The 25,088-nt window shown below is 47.2% G+C and overlaps 1 protein-coding gene across 1 annotated transcript in view; it reads right to left on the bottom strand.

Annotated features, from left to right (window-relative positions):
• LOC144167834 (uncharacterized) overlaps window positions 1-24,776 on the bottom strand; it is a 50,260-nt gene extending 25,484 nt beyond the window's left edge. The window contains exons 1-3 of the mRNA XM_077696994.1: window positions 24,739-24,776; window positions 20,996-21,080; window positions 16,947-17,108 (exon numbers count right to left, since the gene is read on the bottom strand). Of these exons, the coding sequence (XP_077553120.1) occupies window positions 16,947-17,108; window positions 20,996-21,080; window positions 24,739-24,776 (285 nt within the window). The remainder of the gene's footprint in view (window positions 1-16,946; window positions 17,109-20,995; window positions 21,081-24,738) is intronic.
• Window positions 24,777-25,088: the final 312 nt, after the last annotated feature.

Raw genomic sequence — 25,088 nt, 5'->3', positions numbered from 1 at the left:
ATCAGGGAACTCCCTTTTTAGCAGAATAGCCTTACCCTTCACAAGGGAGTCGCAGGCCTCTCGCGGAGAGGGGGTCCAGGTATTCTCACAGGAGTTGCGGGAACCGCGTCCGGCAATTCCCTCACCACGGGTCGAATAATTCCTCCAGTCCGGGAGTTATACAATTCTTTACCAGAATCTTGCTATACCTCTGCCAAGAAGGTTAACTTACACCCCTCCGAATTACCTTATTCCACCAAACAGCATTTTGCAATACTTCACCAGGAAGGGTTAGCGTACTCTTTTCAGAATCATTGTATTCTTTCAACCAGAGTCCCATAATGCCTCCTCAAGGAGGGCTAGCTTACTCTTTGACAGAACTAATGTATTCCTTTGAAGCAGGATCTATGCACTACCTGCGAGTTGCCGAACTCTACTATTCAGAGGCATTACGATGTTACCTTTAACAAGACTACACTTTAGCATCCACAACAGCATTAGTGTCAGCCCTCTTTACTTCATGTTTACAAACTGAAATACAGTAAAATTACTTCAGAAGTAAACATAGCAAAGCGTCTTTACAAAAAAAGTTGTCGTTTGTGCTTAGCCAAAAAAAAATAAGACAAATCGTTTTCACACTGCATTTCATGCTTTATTTTGACATCCTCACACACGTCGCTCCACCTGTATTGCAGTTGCTGCTTTCATGACCGAAACCATCTGCTCTGTCGGTGGTAGGCCGAGCATCATCTCAAAAAGCAGACAGGTCCGCTTTGTCTTTGGGGCATACTGGATGTTGAAGGTCCAGTAGACCGCCAAAAGCAAAGCGAACCCGTCCACTATGTCCATAGCCGTCAGCTGGAGCTCTTCGAAGTGCACGGTCACGGCTCCAGATTTCCCCGCAGTTTGGCCCGAGAACAAGATCCGGGGGTAAGGGGAAGTCTCTCCTGGCTCCTGCATAAAAAGCACACAAATGCAAGTACCAGAAGAAACACAAGTAACAGTATTTTGCTCTTCCTTCCTCAGTGGACACATTCACTGCATGACCTGCCTTACCCAACCACTGTACAAAGCGATTTTCAGGAAAACGAATCGTTAATTAGTAGTCTATATACTTAAAGCTAACAATTTAGTGACTATGCTAACGATTCATCAATGTGACATTCACAATTGTCTACTGATGAGGCAAAATGCTCCCTTTAGCAAATTTGAATTGCTGTGATGGTGATTTCTGAGCCTGATTCACAAGTACTACACTGGATTTCACTTACTCAACATACAGAAGAAAAATATGCATACCAGCTTCGAGAGCAAGGCCTCTGGCTTTTCTTTCACCAGCACTGCCACTGAAAAGCCATCCGAGAAGAACGAGAGCACGGATTAATTTAAAGCATAGGGGTCCTGATCCCCTATTCAAATTTTAAACCAACAAGGTCCTCCTCCTCTTTTTTTCCAACCACTTTCAGAAAAAGCAGCCAGACCAACAAGAGAACCTGCAACCTCAGGCCAACCTGCAAGTACTTGGTGTTATCAAAAAGGGGGGCTTGAAGACAAGCAATATTACAGCAAAACTGTCAGCCTCTCATTATTGGAATTAATCATGGGATCAGTGAACAGTAACAAGGCCGAATCATGGAGAGTAACAAGAGGCAAGCAGAAAATAAATGCCGCACAGCCGCATTCCTAATCCCCATCAATCTTGAAGCTGCACATCGAATCTTACTCGTGACCAAATAAGTTTATTAAGAAATACTGCAGTGTTTGGCAGTTTGAAAAAGCTACAACATTAATGCACTGCAGTGGAAGCGACACATTTTTAATCAAGCAGAAAGTTGGTTACGCAGTTATGTTATGTCTCTAATGACATTTATAATAAAACACAACTAAGGTCAGTCGATGCTAGAAAGCAAAAGTGTATGCAAATGACACCATGAAGGCTAAAAGACACATTTTTATTTGCCAGATGACTATGGCAAAGTGACCAAAGATGAAGTGTTTAATACTTACAGCTGTCTGCCGCATCAGGCATCTTTGCTCTCTTTCTGCTGCCGAACGCCAGGCTATCACAATATGTTGTTGAACAGCACTATTGTAGAATAGCCCTGGAAACATCCACGGGAAACACCTTTACGTCGTAGCGCCTGTAATAACTAAAAAAAAGTTCACTATAATGCTAAATGCACGCTGCTTACTAAATACAGCACCTAGCACCAGTTTTACCACATGTCCGCGTGAAAATATTCAGCCTAAAGTTCTAGCTTGTCAACACTCGCTATGAAACAAAACGTACTGCAGTATTCATTTTTCAATACTACGTTTTACGGTAGCAGTTACTTGGCTCTTTCTTGAGAAAACAGTACGGAATTTCACCGGAAATGGGCTTCACTCTTATTGCAGTCGCGCAAGGTAATAAGAAAAAAAGTCCAATAGACAAAGCAACACGCCAGCGGTTCCGTGAAATTTTGTTGTGGCTACTGCAGCCACATAAACAATCGCGATGAAATGTCCTGCCGTCAACGTTTTATTAGCGTAAGTATTGTTTTCTAACAACACGGGACCAGAGGCTACAAGGCAACGCACTACACAATGGGTTCGGAATGCACAAACGTTCACGTCCTTTTTTTTTTTTTTTTGCGAGACATCTATGCGAACTTGGAGTTTGAATTGAAACCTTGTCACCTTTGACTGCGTTATATTTTAAGGGGTAACCAAATAAAGCGACGCTACCGACCTAACTGATTGGGTAATAAACTGGTTACGGTGTTGCTGTCACCGTCGCTCACTTCTGCCTCGTCAGACGCGCCATATGGGAACGGAACCGACGGATAAGCCCGGCGGCAGTGTAATTACCTTGTCGCTCGACAATATATTTACGTTGCTCAAGAAGATAATGAAACGAAAGCCTAATTTATAGCTAGAGGTTACACATGTACGATTAGTACACGCGATTCGCATGCGACTGATCGTTACGATTGATCGTTACGATTGATCGTTAGGGCCTGTTTTGGGTCGTTCGCTGGTCCGAGGAGGCTCACGATGTGCGACTGGCAAGCCAGATGCAGTCGTGCCATCATTGCGATCGTCGTGAGGCCACAGCCAATGAGAGTCCGCTGAGCCCCAACCGCCCGCAACAGGCTTGCGTTGCTCGGGTCGGCTCGGGTGTTGGAAACTTTAGGCTTAGCATTCTGGCGGACATTTGATCGCCGCTATCTGTGCAACTGCGGATGACAATCCGTAACAGAACTTTTCACCACACTATCATCCTTTTTCTCGCATGTGAAACTTTATTTGGGGTATAACGGCCGTTTGAGCGATCGGTGACCAAGACATCTGCGTAGCCTGTTTAGATGCTTCCGCGCAGGTATCGCCATCTCTCGGCCGCTCGGCGCACCGCGCGCCGCGGCATCCACGGCCGGTCAGCGCAGGCTTGCATTGCGGCAGATATCTGATCGCCGCTTTTAAAATAAGCCCTGACAACAATCCCTAGCACAATTTTTCACCACATTAACAGCTACTTTTTCGCATGTGAAACTTCTTCTTAGCGAACAGATTGATTCGGGAGAGCAGCGACAAGCGGTTGCTACCGTGGTCTGCGCCGGTTCGAGCCGCTGAATGTGTCGAGCTGGCAGGCGCGGCCGGCGTGAGCGCGGACTGTTCCCGAAGGCAGAAAACGCTTCAAGATTCCTTGCTTTATCAATTTCTTGCGAAAAAACGCGCGGAATCTACAAATTCAGCTCAGCGATCGTCGTAGTTGACCATGCAGCAAACACAGTGGGCGGAGCGACGCCGACGACACATCGCATGCGCGCATCGGGCCATGTGTCTCAAATTCACGCGTGCGGCTACTCGTGGCGACAGTCGTAACGATCAGTCGCATGCGAATCGCGTGTACCAATCGTACATGTGCCCAGTGCCTAAAGAAGCCAGCTTAATAAATCCGCAACTCATACTGCACACGAGTCTTGTTTCAACGCATGCTGAACGTCGTGAACCTGCGATGGATGGGAGCACGGCCGCTTGTTCGAAAAACACAAAGCCGGAAAAAGGATAGCTAGAACTGGTGTCACACAAATGAAAGCACATGTATGTGAACACTTAATTCTTCGCAAGAACCAACAACGCTAAGCAGTACTTACGAGCGCCAGTTATTATAAATACAGCTGAAGTTTTGGCGGGAACGAGCGCGAGCTCTCCCGTACCGCGCAAGAAAAACTGAAATGGTGACTTACGTTTTCAGCGGCGGCCGCAGCAGCCAAACGATGTTATTCCACCAGTCAGGTATACTTCAAACACAGCCACCGACACCAAAACGCACCTCACAGACACGTACAGAAGTACTACGGCGGTTTCAATGCCACAAAAGAGACGGAGACGTCGGAGAGACGCGTCCGTCCGCCAGCCCCGCCGCGATGAAAAGACCGCGCAAAGGTACAACGCTCAAGTAGTCCGACGGACACCGTTGCGTTAGAACACACAAATGACCCATTCCTAGAGGACGTGTAACACTACCTCGCACGCTCTTTTGAATACGCTGCGCTTTATTTTAAGTACGCTTTGTTTCATGGCCCGGTGCTGTGGCTGTTTAGGTAACTACTTTCTCATACGATTTCAGAGTTCGCGTCCACCATAGAGGTGTCTGCCTTTTTGCACACCTGAAAGCGTGCAGCTGAAATTGATAGAGTCGATATACTGTTTTATTCTCTCTCGCGGAGGATATACGAACTCCATCGATGCGAGACAGAGTCGGTACGCTGTTCTATTCTCTCCCGCGAAAGGGGTACAACCGCCGCTTAGCTCCATCAAGAGTGGGGAGAGTTCGCCAGCAGTTTTATTCTGGTTTCCTAGTAGAGTGAACACGCCATCTAACGCCACGCGTGGTGCGGACGGTGTCAAACGACTCTGGCAGGAATAGGAACGCTGTTTGATTCTTCAACTACTCCCCACATTTCTTAGAGTGATAGGCGCGCCGTAGTGGAGGGCTCCGGATTAATTTTTAACACCTGGGGAACTTTAACGTGCGCCGAAATCTCGTACACACGGGCGTTTTTGCTTTTCGCCTCCATGAAGGACAAGAGGCGCTGACCATATACATTGTGTACTATTCGCAGGTTGAGATTTTTGTGATCAGCGTGCCTTGTATCTCGATTGGGTGTAATTAGCATTGACGAGTGGTACGGATTGTTTGTGGTAAGTATTTTGTGGACAATTACAGCAGTATTATAGTCCCTTACTCTATCAAACGGCAATATGATATATTCGGCGATGAGCATAGCTGATGGCTGATTCCTCGGCACTGCAGCCAATATTCAATGGCTGTTTTTTGGATTACGCAGAGTGATTTGCAGTAAGAGGCGTACGAGAACCCCCATGACTCAACGCAATAGGTCATATGGCTGTAAAACATGGCAAAGTAAATGAGGCGCAAAACGTGCGGAGAGAAATGTTTGCATGCCTTTATCAGTGTTAAACAGCCAAATGCACATTTTTTTGTTAGTTGTTCTATATCAGGGGCCCAGTGCAAAGACGAATCTAAAGATATACCTTAGTATTTATGGGTGGTAAGCTGTTCTATTCTTGTTTCTCCGAGGTTAAAGTGCATAGGCCGGGCTGTACTTTTCGGTTCGACGCAAATACTGTAAACTGTTTTTTTTTAGTGTTGAATTCGAGCTTATTAGCTTTAAACCATCTTAAGGTTTAAGCTTAACGTTTAAGCTTAAGGCTAAGGTTAAGGTTTAAGCTGATTAGCTTTAAACCAGCTTAAGTGGGCGCGCCGGCTGGCCTCGTGTCAGCACGATGTCAAATCCCCTTATCTTTTTCGTGCAGATTCTTTTCTGCGCGGCGATGAGTGCCAGCTTAAAAGATACCACAAGACTCGACACGGCAAGCTTCGTCACCCCTGGGCCAATTGCCTTCGGAGACCGGGCCCGTGCTCTACGATGACCGCTGGGCGTCAGCACGTCCAGCTTCAATGACGTCAAAGATACGGCGTATAAAACACCAGCCACCCTCCAGCATCTTCAGTGGGCGCGACGGCTGGCCTCATGCCAGCACGATGTCAAATCCCCTGGTCTTTTTCGTCCCGGTTAGTTCTATTTTTACTGTGAGAACAAGCGATCGTGGTTTCATCGCGCTGGCATGCCCGCAGAGTCTTTGTACAGCATGAATAACAGTGCGGAATTGCTTGTTGTCTTTGCTGATTCTTTGTTGAAGCCGATCTGAGCTTGAGTCCAACCCAGGGGGCCCACCACCGAGTAGTTGCTAACGGAATTACTTGACGGCTAAAATAACATTCAACAAAGGCTTGATGTTAATGAATCAAAGATTCAGACTATTCGAGCATCAGCACTGGCTCTGAAAGACGTTGGTAAAAATATGTCTAATCATGAAAAAAGTGTGCAAAGTTTACGTGATAGCGTTGTCAACCTAGGGTATCGGAGTAGGCAGAATAACCTTCTAGTATTTCGTATTCCTGAAAAAGATAAATAGTTGACGATCTTAGGGAAAGCGTAATTCAGGACGTGTTTACGAAACTACTGGGTGTGCATATATCCTCCGTAGAAAGATTGCATAGGATTGAACGGAAACAGCCTAGCAGTGGTCGGCCTCGGCCCGTCACTCGTGAAAAAGTTAATATACTCGTTAACTGTTCCAAGCTTAAGGGTAGCCACAACTCAATCTCGGGGGACTTTTCTTTGGCCACGCGGCTAAAAGGAAACAAGCTTTGGGACAGCACATCTGAGCTTAGACAGTCTGACCAAAAGGTGAAACTGGTTCACGACGAGGTTAAAATTGACAATGAGCTTTTTCAATGGGATGACTGTTCGGGTAAGCTGGTTGCTATCGGTAGTAGGGGTAGTAAAAAGATCCTAACCAAATGACCGGAAATCAGGAAAGCGAAATCCTTACAATGCATAAACGTGAATGCACGCGGCATCCTAAATAAATCTTCCGACTTTGAAAGCGTCATAGTAACTTACAAACCCGATGTACTTGTAATAACCGAAACCTGGCTAAGATGCGACGTTAGCGATGAGGAAGTGACACCTAAAGGTTATAGAATTAATCGCAAAGACAGGGACCCGCGGGGCGGTGGTGTTGAGATTACAACGACACTGAAAACCTTAAAGAGTACAACGACACTGAAAACCTTAAAGATACAGTGATAAAAATTGGCGAGAAAGTAGGTGTACCGCTTGTTGAAGCCGATTTTGAGTCTGTACACAGAGTATCAACCGCCAATCTAACAAAAAAGAACGTAGTAGTTCAGTTCGCGCGGAGACAGAAAAGGGACTGCTTCCTCGAGAAAGCGCGGGCTGCCCGGCTCAAGTGCTCTGACGTAGGCCTTGACTCGCAGGAGCCGTTCTTTGCTAACGAGCACCTATGCCCAGAGCTGAAACGTCTGCTAGGCCAGGCTACTGCACGCAAACGCGAAACAGGTTGGAAATACGTCGTTTGGGTGCAAAATGGCAAGATTTGCGCACGGCGCATGGACAACGCTCCAAAAATAAAGATTTCATGCAGTGGGGACGTTGCAAAAATAGCCAACCCACTATGAAAGCTGGAAAATAAGACCAATGTTCCACGTTTCGAAGGAGCTGTTTGTGGTGCTATGGTGCATCCTATCATGCCGGTCATATGTGTTACGGGGACACATAGTGGTATATGTTGCGATAGTCTACCCGGAGCAAGGGCCATATGCGCATGCGCTGTTCTCCCCGCATTTGTTCTCTGCGATAGCTGCTGCTTGCTTTTTTTATTTTTTTGTCTTGTACGCTTTAATTTTCGAAGTGCTGGTTTGTAGTTGCCTCTTTTGCTGCTTTCTGGATTGTTTGCGTTTATCCCTGTATCGCGACACGAGTTGGGAAAGAACTTGGCTGCGTTTTTCTGCCCTTGTTGATGAAACCTGTAGGCACAGTGATATTTTTTTTTCATTGTCTGTTTCCCATTCGTCTGTGCGTCAGTACTTGTCTGCAAACTCAAAGCACTTCTATGTCGACCCATACTAATCAGCAATGACTTTATCTTGTATTAGTCAAACCACACTCAGGTCAGATATTGTTGAAAAGTGTAAATCGCCATTAACATTTTTACATATGAACATGCAGTAAGCACGCCGAAAATATGATGACTTTTGCATTTTAATAAACGAGTTCGGATTTTCCTTCTCGGTTATAATGCTCACTGAGACATGGTACACTGATCTTGATACCGTACATTTAGACGGATACAGTGCCGTTTCTTTGAACAGGAAATCAAAAAGGGGTGGCGGCGTATGCATGTTCATAAAATTGGGATTTACCTGCGACTTCCTCGATGACCTTTCTCGGTCCACAACGGACATTGAGGTAATTTGTGCGAAATGCGACAACTTCGTATTTGCGGTAGTGTATAGGCCACCTGATGGTAACTTGAGCGAATTTTTCGCGTGTCTAGAGGCTATTTTTTCGTTTGTAAACGGAAACCAATACTCTTTAATTTTAGGGGGCGATCTAAACATTGATATGCTGACAAAAACTCCTAAACAGGACGAATTATCCGCGATTCTCGATTCCCATATTTTGTTTAACATAATAACCACCCCCACACGTGTCACTGCAAGTAGTGAAACTCTTATTGACCTTTTTATTACTAATCTAGCGCTTAATGACCTATTTTCTGGTACCAGTAATGTGACACTTAGCGACCACTTGCCTATCTATTTAGTCACTGATACGTACAATACGGCAAAAGAATTCGCTGTGAATATAATATATCAAGACATCAACACGGTTACACTGTCGCAGTTCCGAGATGAACTCTCCAGGACAAGCTGGAACGCGGTTTTTGCGTGCTCTACGGCCGATACCGCATATTACCATTTCATAGAAATTTTTTCATCTGTAAATAAAAAACCTTTTCCGTACAAAGAAATAACAAAGCCAAAACGCGCACGTAAACCTTGGGTAACGTCAAGTCTATTAAAAATGATACGTACAAAAAACAGGCTGTATCAGGTGTTCTTGAAAAATCACGATTTGAATGCACTGAAAGCATTTAAGGCCTATAGAAACAATATTGCAAAAACTTTAAGGCAAGCCAAACGCGGCTATTACCATACTATTTTTAACGGTATCGTAGATGTCAAGCAAATGTGGAAAAAACCAAATACAATTATATCTTCGAGTAAAGGGACAGCCGGTGTCGGCGAAATTACAATTGATAATCATATATTTAAAGCAAAAGCATTAGCCAATAAATTCAATGCGTACTTTACTTCTTTGTCAGAAAGTACTTACGACGGAAATCCGTTAGGCTACATGCCAACACCTATAGCCCCCTCAATATTTGTTGACCCTACGGAGCAAACGGAGCTTTCATGAAACTTAAAAAAAGCAAAAGTGAGGACATTGACGGCATAAAAATGGAACCGGTTATCTTTGTTATTGATTTATTATTACCCTGCCTGACCCATATTTATAATATCGTTTTAAGCACAGGTACGTTCATCTACGCCCAAAAAAAATCAAACGCGGCGTACCGCAGGGAAGCATATTAGGACCTCTTTTATTTACTCTTTATATCAATTTATACCACGATATTGTAAACGTGGATCAATAAATAACGTGCATTATCTATGCAGACGATACAAGCTTATTGTTTACGGGAACAAATGTAGACGATTTGATAACAGCAGCTAATAACTTCTTAGTCAATTTTTCGAAATAGTCCTGTCATAATTCGCTACAGATCAACAGCTCTAAAACCAAGGCCGTTCTTTTCCGTGCGAAAGGAATGCATGTACGTACACACAAAAACTGTTGCTAGATAATTTTAATATTGAACTTTCAGAGACTGCCAAAACTTTAGGCGTCATCTTTCATCAACATATGTTCTGGGATTTTCACACTGAACAATTGTGTATTAAGCTAAGAAAAGCCCTTGGCGTGCTAGGAAGGTGTCAGACGTTTCTACGGGTCCCCCAGAAACTTCCTATTTTTAATACGCTTTTTGTTCTCATCTACGCTACTGTCAGTTGGTATGGGCTTCTGGAACTCAAAAATCAAAACAAAAGTTGTATACACTTCAAAAATGCGCTTTACGGGCTGTTGCGAATTTAGGTTACCGAAATAACACACCCCATTTATTTGTCAAATTTAAGGTTTTAAAATTTTTTGTTGCATATGAACGTAACCTGTTGTTGTCTTTGAGGTTGATTGATTGTAGGGTTTAACGCGCCGACGCAACGCAGGCGATGAGGCGCGCCGTAGTGGAGGGCTCCGGATTAATTTTGACCACCTGGGGATCTTTAACCTGCGCCGAAATCTCGTACACACGGGCGTTTTTGCTTTTCGCCTCCATCAGAAAAGCGGCCACCGCGGCCGGGAATCGAACCCGCGACCTCGTGCTCAGCAGCGCAACGCCTCAGCCACTGAGCCACCGCGGCGGGTATGTTGTCTTTGAGGTCTGAAATTCGAAAAAAAGTGTGCAAACCTGAGAGGCTTGGCGTATTTACAGCCGAAAATTTTGTTGCGTCCGACGCGAAGTTCTGACCACTGGCACATCCCCCGACCGCGAGCAAATTACGGACTCCAAATGTTAAAACACTCTGTTGCACACATACTAAATAAGTTCAAGCTCACAGAAGAGCACTTGCGTCTCCTTTCAGATAGGGATATATTAAACCTGTTTGTATAAGGAACTGTAAACCCAGAGAAATTGTACCCAGTACTTGTAAATGCATGAAAATTTCAAGTGTACCCCTTTTTGTTGTAGCGTCTCATTATGGTATAAGTTGGCTTTTTTTCCCAATAATTTTATGTGCTTGTGAACACCCAAGTGTGCATTTATTTTGTACTTGAAAAACAACCACTAGAATGTTGTTTTCTTTTCTTTCATACGTGAGTACCGTATGGGGTTTGGTGTGCCGTTGTTTCTGTTGCCTTGTACAAATGGGAGGTGGGCCTAGTCAAGCTGCTATAGCGCAGCTTTTTCCCACTTTCCATGCCACAATTGTTTCTATTTTGTGCAAACCACGGTGTATCGTTGTGGTGAAATAAACTTAAACTTCAACTTCAACTTATTTACCACGGATATTTTCTTGTAACCACGTTGACCGATATTCAGGGAATAGAATGCGTCAATATAAAATTACAGCTAGACGAGCTAAGTTTACTTATAGGTGGATTTTACCGCCCACCTAGAGCGAACCCCGAATTCTGTGATAAGCTCAATGAATTCTTGTGTACATGCAAAGGCGATTCTAGGAACTTGATACTTGCTGGTGATTTTAATACACCTTAAATTAACTGGTGCCGCGAATTCCCCGAACGCATTACTACAGGAGGAGGAATAACTTTATTGTTTGCCCAGGATGGGGTCAGGGGTGGGGTAGGCTAGAACATTACTACAGATGCCGAGCGTTTTGTTCAAGTGCTTCTTTTTCACCACCTAAGTCTACTGGTCAAAGAACCCAGACGCGTCCATGGCGCTACCAAGTCGATTTTAGGTTTGTTCCTCGTGAGCAATGGTGTTCTTATTCGGGATTCTGAGGTGCACGTTACCGACGGCATATCCGACGACAATATGATATCTTTGGCCATACCACTAGATACCACAAGACACCATACCACTACATACCTCTAGATACCACAAGACAATTCCAGCTCTGCCGGTCACGAGAGAGGTGTTAACTTAAAGACCATTTGGACAGACTACAGCGATGGGTTTGAGCCGGAATTAGGCCTATTCAAGGTACCACCCCCGCACCTCTACATGAAGTAGGGTGTTGTACATGGTTGGAAAAGCGCTTTTTTGTAACACCAGGGACAGACGTAGAGCGAAAAAAAAACAGACAGAACGAATGAGGCGCTACGAACAACTGAAGTTTATTCAACAAAGAAGAAGGAAACATATAGATGATCCACCACTTATGCCAACACTGTGCGCATGCGTCAAATTTTTTTATTTATACCGGAGATACTCCTTTTCTTTCTCTTACTCAACTTTTCACCACACTATCATTCCCTTTTTCGCATATGAAGCTTTATTTTGGCAATAATTTCCGTTTCAGCGATCGGTGACCAAGACATCTGCCGCGGCCTGTTTTGATTCTAGCACGTAGGTGGCGCCATCTTTCGGCCGCTCGCCGCACCGTGATGCCGGCAGTGCTGGGTCGGAGCGCCGAACCTCCGCTTCCGGTCAGCGTAGGCTTACCATCGCGGCAAATATCTGGACGCCACTTTTAAATTCAGCGCTGATAACAACTCCTAGCACAATTTTCAACACACTAACATCTACTTTCTCGTATGTGGAGCTTCTTTTTCGTGATCAGATTGATTAGAAGAGTGGCGACAAGCTGTTGCTATCACGGTCTGCACCGGTTCGAGTCGCAGTGATATTAAAAAGCGGACGATGGCAAAGACATCGCCGGCCTAATCGCCTGGCCAAATAAAGTTGTTCTGTCTGTCGGGTGGCAGTGACTCATCCGAATCTGACGATTCAGACGACATGTCGACTGCGCGGGCGAGTCGCGGACCATGTGCAGTCATAGCAGACGATGCGGCGAACGCATGGAGGAAAGAAAAACGCCCCTGACGTCACGGGTGAGATCGTGACGTAAGGCTGGCCTGCTCGCAAGCTGGCCTTCGAACGGCCATTTTCCCGCGCGGCGACCAAATTTGAAATTGGTTGCAATAAATGTGCTATAATTAATTCTGTGTTGGCGGCTGACGGCTTTCGGTTCGATTTTCGTAATTACTGGGCCAATAGGTATTGTTTACAGCACAAAAACTGAAAGCGAGAAATTTCGTGTCAGTACTCCTTTAAGTTTAAGATAGGTTGGGAAGATTCCCCACTGTGCCGGGCTTGCGGTGTGCGCGAGACTGTAAATCACTTGCTGTGCGTCTGCCCTCGATTCGCTGCTGCGCGAAAAACTGCAGCGAGCTCCCCCTCTCGTGTACGTCATGGAGGTAATCTCGAACTTTTTTCAATTCCTTGGGCCCTGGGCCAATAGTACTAGGTACAAAAGTTCTGCTCCAGTTCCTACGAGAGACTGAATTGGACAAATCTCTCTAGATCACAGACAGAGCAAATGTGTCACGATATCTACTCTTTCGCAATGTGGCCTTCATCTATTTATTTTTCTAGGGTTGGTGTTGTTACTTTTTTTTTCCAGTCGTTTACTTTTCATTTTGTTTCAGCGTTTCCGTTAACGATTTTCTTTTCCATTGTATTTTTATGACCGGACGCTGTTGGCAGCATTCTCTTGTTTTTCTTGTCCTTCTTTTTTTCTTTTTTTTAACGTTTCATGTTTGTTTTCTGCCTGCTGTAAACCTAATGTCTGACATCCACCACTCATCAAAGTAGTCCCCCCCCCCCCCCCCCCCCCAATTTGGTGTAGCAAGCCTTGTCCCTAGCAGGACTGACCTCACCAGTTCACATTAAAGAGCATTCGCTCTCTCTCTCTCTCTCTCTCTCTCTCTCTCTCTCTCTCTCTACATTTTATTTCACAAAACACACCTCACTTTTTTGGTTCTGGTCATTTTATCTTTCCACCTCCCAGGCGTAATTTAGCGTTCGTTACCCATATACCTATCGCACTGATTGAGCAGTACTCGGACAACCAGCCCACGTTCTACCTGCGACGCGAGGCGGAAAATGATCCGTTCTTCCCGCGCCCACACCCAACGTCAGTGGTTCTGCACCATTTGTTTTCTAATGCACTGAACGAGACAGCAACGCAACACAGACGTCGTCACGACAATTGTGGCACGTACAACGTTCCACCATGCCTGAGCACCGATAAGGCGAACGTAGGCAAATGCGCACGCGAGCGAAACCAAAGCTTTTCCCACCACCTATCAGCTGATGGGACACTTGTTACAGCGCTATGATGTAAAGGGAAGGTGGCGCGATAACTCCCAGAAAAATTTCAAACGCAATCGTCAAAGCACACCTGGCAAACACCACGCACCCGTAGGCCGCTCCGTGCTTGTGAATGTTTACAGCGGCGCGCGTTCGAGTAAAGCCGGTCGTGGTTCAAGCGGTAAGCGTCAATTTGGCTCGCAGCTCGTGAAGGTGCTTCCTGAGCATGGGGTCTACGTCTCATGTCGCTTTGGACAGCGACAGTACTTCCACGATACGAGGGTGGGAGCGCAACGCTGGCGAAAAATCTCGTACGGCGCCTTCGGCAACGCCACTCGCCTCCACCTCCCGGCAGCCTTCCAGAGCCACTAAATGCTACCGCGGGTCTGAGAGTGGTGCATCTTCCATAATGCATTGCGCGGGAGGAGCCCGAGGAGATGAGAATGCGGCGTCACCAAAGCTGGGCCGCCTGACGTCATGCTCCCTCCTAACCTTTTCCTTCCTCCATGATCACGAGTGTACGCCACACAATCAGCCCCATAGTGTATATTAGTATGAAACTCTATGGTCCAGCTATCCCGAGGGGTGACATTAAGGTTCGATGTTTTGAGAATCCATCTATGGCGGGCTACGCGGAAGAAGATGCTGTTTCAAAAGAACCGAGCGAATGAGAATGCCAACCCGTACCCGCACGGAAGCTCACTCGGTTGTTTACGGGAGGAAAAAAAACCGCTGCTTTTGGGATTTCTTTGACCAGTAAAGCCAGTTGTAGCGCTGTTTTTACCACTATGTTACCGATAAATATTGCTAAAATTCATTGTAAATCAATAAAACTCAACCGCGCTTTTGCTAGTCAATGCAAACGTCAACCGGACGTCTACTATTTGCTATCCTCGGCGTGAGGGCACGAGATGGCGCTGCATGTCCACCAAACTCCAGCGCACAAGGCCCATGAATTGCCCCTACAACACTGAAAGCAAATGAACACAAATAATTAGGCGTCAATCAAATGCATTCAGGTGGTAGAACACATAACGGGAGATTTTTGAGCCAAGTGTGAGCCCCATACGTTGTACGGATAATTTGTAAACAATTTTTGAAGATCGCCTTTTTCAGCCGATGAGCGCGACGCCGCAGCGAGCCGACCGCGGCTGACGCAACGGCGACCGCGGCCGACGCACCGGCGAAGGCGCCCCCTGATTCGCCCAATCGCCGGCGAGGTCGGCCGCCGGCGGCGTCACTGTTATTGGCTTCCGGCTGCTCTCCCTCGTTCCTGCGCGATCCCGAGGCAAAGGCGGGTCCGCGGCGATTGACGCGTGCCTAGGCGCAGGAACGTACCTAGCGCAGAAGTCGAGCGTCGCGATGTCACATTGCTATTCCCAGTGTTTCCAGCTGCTTTGAAGGAAGAAGAGAGGGAGGAGGAGTCCATCGGCAAGTGGGGAGAGGTGCATTTAACTGCTTCTGGCGCAGCTAATACTGAATGTAGATCAATAATTCCAACGGCATTGCATCGCTATATTGGTGCTACGCGACAATACAGACCTTTTGTAACTTTTACAGAAGGCTTTTCTGGGTCCCTTTAAATAACACTTGCATATTGCCCACACTAATTCTGCAGCTTTGAGAAAGTTGCTTGCACCCAAAATCAACTAAGCTTTCAGTCTACACTACATATATCATACCAGTACTATAGAATACACCAACACAGCCTGGTTTCCGTATGCTGCTACTAACATTAAATTCTAGCAAAGGTATAGATTCTAGCCGCAAGGTTCAAATGCTATCGACCTGTGGTCCTCTTACACTAGAATTCATGCCTAACCAAGCCTATCTAAGATATCTGTTTCGCAGTAGCTGATACTGCGCAATCATTATAAAATCGGCGCGTGCAAGTTTATCCGCTCTTCAGAATCCCTGTGATGAAGACCCGCACACTCTTAAGAGAAATATTCATCAAAGACGCCTTCAAATATCATTTTTCCCCGGTTGCTATCCGCGAGTGGAATAGCTTGTATGCGTCTGTAAAACGGATTTGTTAAGAGATTTTATATCCACAGCCGCTAATATTTCCCCGTACCAACTTGCGGTTCAAATGTTTGTGAAGTGCAGGGCACCGTGAACAGCCCGCATTTGCAGATTGATCATGGGCACTTGCTGAGAAGCCGTTCTTACTTTCCTGTAATAATGTGTTTTTCTTTTAAATTCGAATATACCAACGCGCCTTTTATGCTTCCTTGTTTGCATGTAAATACTACGTACCCACACTTGCAAACTTCCTCGTTGGTGATTTTTAGTTTGGTGATTCTTAGCTTGGATTGCTGTTCCGTTCCTAGTGCTCTTCGTAAATTGCGCAGCTTCTGGTTAGTCCGTATTTCACTATCTCGTTCGTTAAGCCTACTTGTGGGCACCCTTCCTAATTTCGTCGCACTTCTTGCTAATCGTATGTTATCAAACGTTTGCACGTGTTTCTTTTTCATTACTGTTTTATTATCTACCGACCAATGCTAACTGTTGTATGTATGTTCCTGAACACCCACTGGCCTTGTTCTTACAAAGAGGCTGGCAGGATTAAATTAATAATTTTCTTCCATATATCCTGAACAGGCTGAGCGACGCATGCGTGCTCCCTCTCCATCGCACTGTCTGACAAGTAGTCGAGTTTTCGCCCATTTGCTTCTGATCCGCGGCTATCTAGACTGATGCTTCCAACTTTCCAACGGTATGTTGCTTTGGCGCTCGGCTGTGTTTGCTGTTAATAGTATCCGCGTCTGTTAATCCTTGGTTTTTTTTTTTTCAAACCCTAGCGCTGCCTTGCGGGTGAGTGGTTTCTTGGAATTGAGAGCAGAAGCTCCATGTCTCGAGTAGTGCAAATATTGTTTCTATAATAGCCGAAATTTCGAAAAGAAAGCTTCCGGTCTAAGAAGAACTGATGCGTTCGAGATTGCGCCGCTGGCGGAATTTTTTGACCCGTCAGGCGTCCGTATGGTAATGAACGTCTTCAGCCTCTCTTGCTGTAGCAGCAGGCCATAAATTCTTCCTCGTAAAGGTGCACGCAGGTGGCGTATACGTAGTGAAAAAAGTGCCAACACGTGCATACGGGGACAATGCGGTGAGGACGCACGTACGTTGGGTTCGAAGGTTGTGAGGATGGCGAAGTCGTCGTCCACGTACAGCCGTCGCACGCCGCTCATGATGGAAACCGGGTCGAATCGGAATACCGGCACGGCGTGGAAGTCGCCCATCACGATCTCGTTCAGTGGGTACGGAAAGAACAGCATGTCCACCTCCTGCGAGACAGAAGCGAACCAGGGCACATCTCTTTTCCCGCTGGCCGTTCTTTATTGTTGTCCGGTTAATCACGCCTTCGATTTCCCTCAGCAAGAATCGATGAACAGGTAAGAAATGACCCAACCATTTGAGAGAGAGACTGCAGCAGTTTCCACGGCGCTTTTCCCCTGGATAACGACTGTCTGCTCCATAAGTACTGATCAGTGCTTAGTTCCCACTTTCCAGAAAAGCTCGCGTTGTAAGCACACTGCGCATACCTGCGGATCATCGCTCTTTCCGAATACTAGCCACAATGCATGCAAGAGCTGTTACCTTGGCGTGCAACACGCTGTGGTCGGGAGCACAAATTTAATAAAGGAATCCTCGTCTTTACGCCCATGGTTCTGCGCCGGTAAACCCTGCAGTGTTCGGATAGAGCTGGACGCGCAACATGATCCTTCCGTACCCTTAAGTCTGCTTATACGCGCCTGGCGATACAAGCTAAGCGGGTCGACAACCGGTTTTTGTGCACTGCATGACCTCTAGCTCGAATGCAAGCCGGCGTTTTATATAGCGGGGTGTCCGGAAGAAATCCTTCTCCCCCAAAAAATAACCAGGCGGAAATTATGTTAATTTGGGGCTAAACTTTCTGAAGTTTAAAAGGTGGCGACACTACCCTAGCTGCCCACCCAACTCCCTCGGCTTCAATTGAAAAAGTGCCTAAAAAATAATGAAAGACTGCAACCGGGGATAAGGCTTTAAATGCCTTTTCTTCAGCTCGCGTGCACTTAAAAGTGTTTTTCCGCACGGCTCGCTGTCATGGTTGCCAGCGTGCATCTTGGCGGGGCACGCATGGCTGGTGGATCTAAAAACTGAGATTTCAAAATTTCTATGGCGCTATCAGCCAAACCCCTTTGGTTTACAGTGTTTTAAGTGATGCCCTTTCATTCGGGGGAGAGAAAATATACTCGACAAAAATCGGTTGTCTCTCCCTTTAAAGGGACGCTAAAGGATGAATGAAATTTTGTTTTGACTTAAAGATTATTCGTTTCGCACCTCTCTCGGCTCTTGGTCGACGAGAAGGGATGCGTTATTTGCTTAGAATAAAGCTGGCGCATTTCTGTCTCCTTTCATTTTCCGTGACGTAGCCATCGCGTCACAAATCAGACGCGAGGCATCGCTGCGACCTACCTAATGCGTACACCGTTGGTGCCAGGCGCCCCCACGCCGGCAGCCGTAGCTTTTGCGTCTCTAAGCCATGGCCGACTCTAGAAAACGTTTCTCTGGCCGAGGAGACTGGCTTGGGCATTTATCATCTGTCCCCGACGGAAGGAGGAGAAATGCTCTTTGTTGCTCGAGCGGCTGGTGTTCCCGCCTACACCGGACACCCGGACCCCGTGAAGCCAGCCGCGAGCGAATCCCCTTCAGAAGCGACAAACGCCGCTTCAGATATTGTGCAGGCATGGCTGCCCAGCCAGGCGTCGCTCAGGCGGCCGCCTTCACCTTACCTCGTCTGGCGAGCGTCTCATATTCTCCTTCCTCGTGCGAACATAGCGCGAAACACAAACTGGCTTCCCGACACCGGCATCCAGTAGTCCTCGTGGAAGAGGCTCACCCGGGCCCAAATATAGCAACAATTGTCGCACGATCTACCGATTCATTACTGACAGCGGCTCGAGGCGAACGGAAGAGCACAAGTTGGGATCGGTAGGCTAACCACCTGCACAATGGACCTTTCACGGTCGATAAGGTTCGAACCGTGCGGGGTAACCCTTTACCGATAGCAACATCCGCCCACAGAGAGCGAAATATTAAAAGCTCACGCGGTTTATCTTTGACTATCTGCAGTTTATCTCGTTTTTCGCTTCCTGTCGGGGATAGGGCTTGCAGAAGCTCGGGCGTTCACCGTCGTAGATTATTGAGGTTGCTCATTGCACACCGATGCTTTTCCAAAACGAAACTGAAAGCATGCTGGCTGGCTGAAGCGCGAGGGTAGCAGACTGTCTCGCAATGGATACAAAAGCGTTGTCTGTGTTTTTTTGTTAAGTAAATAAATAAGCTCATGGAGAATTTTGGTTTGGATTCATTTCACGTTCTTAACCACTGAGGAATTGTTTGTTTGAGGAAAACCTTTTTCTCCAACGAGCTTCTGTCGTTCACAACTTTTGTGACGTCGCAAAACGTGGTGCCCAATTGCATACGGGGCATCAACAATTTTTTTTGCCTTATACAAGCGTTAGCTGCAAGAATGGTGTATTTAGATTCTCGGCACCGTAATGTGTTCATAAGGCCGATTCCCTCCTGCTCCCCCTTTAATGCCCCTTTTGCAACTTCGAAGAAAAAACAGTGCAGGAAAGAGACAGGGGCAGAGAGAGGACGACGAGGACTGCACCGAACTTCTAACTGATTTAATTGCGAATGAACCACAATACATAGAGCGAGTGTTCATATATTGTGGTTCATTCGCAATGAAATCAGTTGGAAGTTCAGCGCAGCTTTGGTCATCCTCCCTCTGCCCCTGTCTCTTTTCTGGCGCTGTTTTTTTTTTTTTTTATTCGACAGTTTCCCAACCCACCCAGTTTTCTACGTTATTACCATCTGCTTCGCTGCTACACCGTATTTGCATTTCTTCCTTCGTCCTTGCGTCTTTTGGCGCGATTACTTCGACAGCCTTTTTTTCTGCCGCACCGTGTTCACGCCTCTTTGCGCGCATTCGTTTGGTCGTCCTTTGACGCGGATTATTTGGACGGGCCCATTGGTGACACGCCGCAGCTTCCCCTGCAGAGTCGCAGTTCTGCGCGGCTTGGCTCTGCTCACGCGCCAGCACTTCCGCTTGCGCCATGTGGCCAGCGATGCTTTCACTTTCCTTCCACCCCTGGCAGTGTGCGGAGATACCACAGTGAAAACGCGCTGAACTTCTGCTGTACAGACTCGAACTCAAGTGGGCTTTTGATTGAGTCTTCAGAGCGGCGGTCTTTTTTTTTTTTTTTTTTTCACGTGACAACAACTAGGACGCTTTTTTCGCAGAACGCGGCACTTGAGGCGTCCGCCGTAAAATTGATGTAGTATGTTTCACTAATTGCTCACCGACATGGCTTCCCATTCAATGATTCCAAAGGACGTTCTGCGTACGGTCTTCTTCTACGGAGCAAATGACGCAGGATAGCCTTTTTAGGCCCGTCTGTGCTCGAGAACTGAGGCTCCTGGCACAAGTCCACTGGGGCGACATGTGTCGCTTTTGGCCTTTTCGTGGCACTGTTTTAGAGACGGCAAAGATGCAATACTGTTATGTGATGTCTTTAAATGACCATTGAAAATTACCTTTACTTTACACCCGGAAAGTCCCCGAAACCTTGTAGCTATACCTGTGATGATGTGCCTAATAACCCGTTTTTGTTTTTAATGCTGATGGTTCACTTCATGCAAAATGTGCATGTTGGAGAGGCACAAAGTCGCATTGTAGTGGCACAAATATTCAAGCAAAGAGTGACGCCCAAAGTATAAAGGGTGACAACCACCAAAATGATTTCACACCTCCTCAGCATCCCGTCCTGCATTGGTGGTCCTCATTTGCCCCCTTACAAGCGGGCAATAATGGCACTGTTCGATCTGTTTGCCTAATTCCATCTGCCCCGTTTCCCTTTGTGACCACTGCTCTGCGACTTGTGATCAGTCGCTTTGCGCATCATTCCATGTACGTGCATTAAATATCATAAAATAAATCGGTCTCGCATCGTGGGTAAGGCATCAACTTTGCAACCAAGAGGACTCCTGTTCGATGGAATCCCCGGAGCGTTTGTTTCCTGTTTGCCAGCCCAGAAGAGGCTTCGTGGGAACGCGATTCGGTTTCCTTGGTCGAGTGCTGCCTTCGCACTAAACGTCGGCTGTCACAGGATGCTCAACTTACCTCCCTTTGCAGCTGGCCGAAAAGCCCGTCGTACCTGCCATTTGGCAACTTGAACCCGTGGGCATTTCCAAGTATCACGCTGTACCTACGCAGAAGCAGGGGAGGTTAGTGCCGGCCGCAGACAAGCAAAACTGAACACAAAACATACGTGCTAGCGAACACGATTGAGCGCAGAGCGAGCGAGAGCGTCCACACCGTCACTGGTTATACATTCTGCAATTATTACGGCTGCATTTGTTTGCTGAAGGATTTCCCTGAACATTGAGATCGCGCCACTGAGTATGCGACTCTAACGAACTATTGGCACAGACACAACGGTAAACAAGACAAGGGACATCAACGGTCGTGTGCCTTAAGATGTGGCCGCGACAGCGCGCGGCGGCGGGGTATTGCTGTGTTTGCGCGAGAATGTGGCAGTTTTCAGTGTTTCGATGCGTACATTCTGCGAGCGCCAGGCGGCGCCGGCACTTGGCAGCGTGGCAGCCTGCATCGTTTGGCAGGCAGAGCTGGCGGTGGTGACCAGGCCGCAGGAGATCGGGAAAGTGATTTGCAAGTATACGTGCAATTTTCGCAGTCCAACCACCTTCACAGCATAAATTGGAGCCACTTTTTGTTTTATTTTTCATTGCCTAAAGAAATTTTGGGTGAGTTTTGTAGTTAGATGACACACTGCCGGCGCAGGCATCAGTTCCGGTAGGACGAGCGCTTCGGGGTGATGGCGTCAGTTGTGGGCACGGCTGGCGACCGTGTCTGGTGAGCTCGGATGTTGACTAGGGTGTAAACTAGGATGTAAACTGGGATGTTGAATAGGCGTAAGCAGCGGCGTTTTCAACGGGAGACACTGAACCAAACAATCGGAATCCGGCGAAGGGCGCTGCTGTCAAATGCCGGAAGAAAAATTACAGACGCAAATCGGTTCGAATTCTCGCATACGCCTATTTATTTTATTTCCGTAGAAATTGATTAACACGTTGAAATGATTACAGTGTGTCGGACACAAACCGCTTGCGCCTTCAGTTTCACAGGAAAATAACAGCGCATTGGCTCATTGGCTCCCTTATCGGCCCTTTCCATTCCCCTCACAAGACGTGCGCCGGTATGACGATGTAAGCAGAGTGGAATAAAATATTTGGGTCCACTTTTCTCCGAGTGCTTATTCGAAAAAAGACCGAGATGATATAATCTGACCAGCTTTCATCTGGGATGGCCTGTCTTTTTGTGGTGATTCCCCATCTGTCCTTATTTCCATTAGAAGAAGAGGAACGGAAAGTATTTGACATGGGTTCACCTACATACACCATTTTTTGGCGGTGGCTGTTCTGTGACACACGTCCCATTTCGGGTGCGGTTCCTGTAAAGCCACATTATGAGGTCCGGCTTCCTCGCCGGGACATGGCAGACTGTAAGAACGTAGCACACCTGCCTAATAACCACCAGTAGATTTTTTTCCGTCGCAAGTGATGTGGCAAGCTTAGTGATGTGGCAAGTACTTGTCTGCTTTCGCCGAAACGATCAAGTATTTTGCCCGTCGGCCGCCGACGGGTGGTCGCGATTCGTTCGCTCAGTTCGCTCTTTACCCCAGTTGGCCTTGCGCCATAAACATCCAACCCGAAACAAAGCCACGACATGTTTGTGAATGAAAAAATGTGCACTTCTCTACATTGTTAGTTTGTACACTGTAACAAGCTCTAAGTCAAGGTCGCTCCACACAAGCGCTGCACAAGCGCACATGCGACGCTTCACTGACTGGTGCGCTAGTAGGAAAATCTAAGGCCACTTGAAGGCGGGTGAAAAGTAAGCGAAGTAAGTGAGTAAGTAAGCTTAGTACCTATATTGATAGATACTAAGGAAATAAAATCAACCGATGCTTTTATAGTACAGCGTAAAACTAGAGAGTACGTAGCACGAAGTACGAAGCTGGAAGAACAAGCACAGCGGTCAGCAGCACGACCACACATCTGCGAACGCTTTTCCGTCTAAGAAATGCAATTGCTAGACATGAGATATTGTAGAAATTTGGGGGACGCTTACTTCACGAGCTCTATACAACAAATAGTCACCTAACCTGCTTGAAATGCTAAAACGAAATAAAAGTGTACACTGGTTATACATTATATGCCATATATTTCCAGCGCTGGCAGCGCTGGCTTTATTGCTTATATGTACGGGCGAAGTTAATACGAAGCCTCCATGGGGATTTCTCAAGGAGGTCGTCGAATCTTTTAACTTTCTTACCGCGCAGTTTTCCTTGGAATATCTGTTCAGAATATCAAGGAAGACTATGACGAGCACCCTTGTGCAAAGTCTATCCCGGGTGCCTATTTATCTCCAGCCTCACTTAGGCCACCAGAAAAGCAATGTTTTAAAACACGTAATGAATATGTGTATCCCGCCAAATGCAAAAAACTTTTACTGCAAAGCAGTATATGTCTCTAACCCCGTGGTTTTCATTCCGGTGTCATCGATTTACTCGGCGCCACTCCGCGGCTCCTCCTCACCACCGCTGGCACCTCTTCCACAACTATTTTCCCCCTCGCCTCCCTCCGCCGATGACCCTTTGGCAAGTTGCGCAGTGGGCAGCTAACGGCGGTCGTGCGGTTATCAGATAATTGTGAAAAATAAATAGAAGCACGGATGGATAAAAAAAAAATCACGCCATATCCACGGAATGAATGATGATAAGTGGGGCGAAGCTCGAGAGGGGGAGATCATCGGTAACCGTAACTCTCCCGTGAAAGTTCGCCCATTGCATCATTAAGAAAGACGTAAGACTGTGTGCGTACATTGTACAAATCAACTTTTATTTTCGGAGTCAATGCTCCCAGGCCCAGACCTGGTGAAAGACCCCGCGCCATCGAGGACTACCCCGCACCTCCACCACAATTTGTCACGTAGGATGGGACACAACGGTAAAGAAAGAACTTTTATTTAGGGCGAACTTGTGCCCGAACAAGACAAGAGGAAACGAGCAAAGGTCCTTGCGTCTCGTTCGATCTCCGAGAACGACTGCCTGCGTTCGTGGCGTGATCTCTTGCGTGATCTCCCTCCCCCTCGCAGTGCACGTGCGCTCGCGCCTCCGTTGGCGAACACAGACAAGCTCGCGCTCCCGGTGCCGAGTTTGTGCTGCCGGTTGCAGCCGGTTCTTGCGCGTGCATCGCGGCCCCACTTTGCGACATCTCCGAAAGCATGCGGCGGTCACGTACCACGAGACACTAGGGATGGACAGACCCATGGCTTTAGGAGCTTCGCCCCTAAAATACACAACAGTCTTTAATATGAAATTTGTGCGCAGCGCAAGCTGCAGTCTTCTCGGTCACGGCGCATTTCTGCTGCATCTCAGGAAGTGTTTGCGTGATCAGCGAACGTACGGCGGCGTGCGCTACTCTGCTGCTACCTCTAAGTGCGCTTACGCCGCGGGCCAGCATGTTGCAAATCGTCTATGAACCACCCGCGCAAACGTCACATGGTTTGGATTAGCCCACGCAAGGGAGCAGCGAGCATTTTGTTGCATATCGTGAATCAACCTCCCGCGCAAACTTCTTATGGTTTTGATAGCGGAGAACGGAACAGCGTCCGGGGAAAGTGTCAAGGGGAGGGTGCTCCTTGGTGGCTACACATGAAACATGCGTTGGAAAGGCAGAGTGAGAGATGACGCTGCAGCCGCACGTGTCGTACTCCACTTCTCCCTTCGCCAGACGCTGGGGAGGCGCGGCGAGCGTTCGGAGCGATCGGACGCACCTCACGTCGGCTCCATGCGGAATGAAGATTTTCGGCGGCCCATCTTGCCCCAACTCGACCGAAAAGGTGTGTAGAGTTTCAGTTAGATCTTAGGTTCGATCGACTGAAAGAATTTTGAAAATCGGAGCATTTTTGGGCATTTTACGCCCATAGTTCTGAATTCAGCGTGGCGAGTCAGCTAGGCCTAACCGGCCAGCTAGGCTTAGCGGCGGCTCCGGCCGCCTCGGACAGCGCCGTCGGCTTCGCTGCGTGCGAAATGTCGTCGCCGGGACCTTCGTCGGCCATGGACGTCACCCCGTCCGGGGACCGAAGTGAATTTTTGGATCGCGGCTCGGGCCGCACGGTGATTGCAGTC

Source organism: Haemaphysalis longicornis, unplaced genomic scaffold (genome assembly GCF_048455015.1).
Source record: "Haemaphysalis longicornis isolate Haplotype H1 unplaced genomic scaffold, Haemaphysalis longicornis Haplotype H1 scaffold_2, whole genome shotgun sequence".
Taxonomy (NCBI): domain Eukaryota; kingdom Metazoa; phylum Arthropoda; class Arachnida; order Ixodida; family Ixodidae; genus Haemaphysalis; species Haemaphysalis longicornis.
Note: the sequence above shows the minus strand (reverse complement) of the source record. Positions and strands in the feature narration are given on the sequence as shown.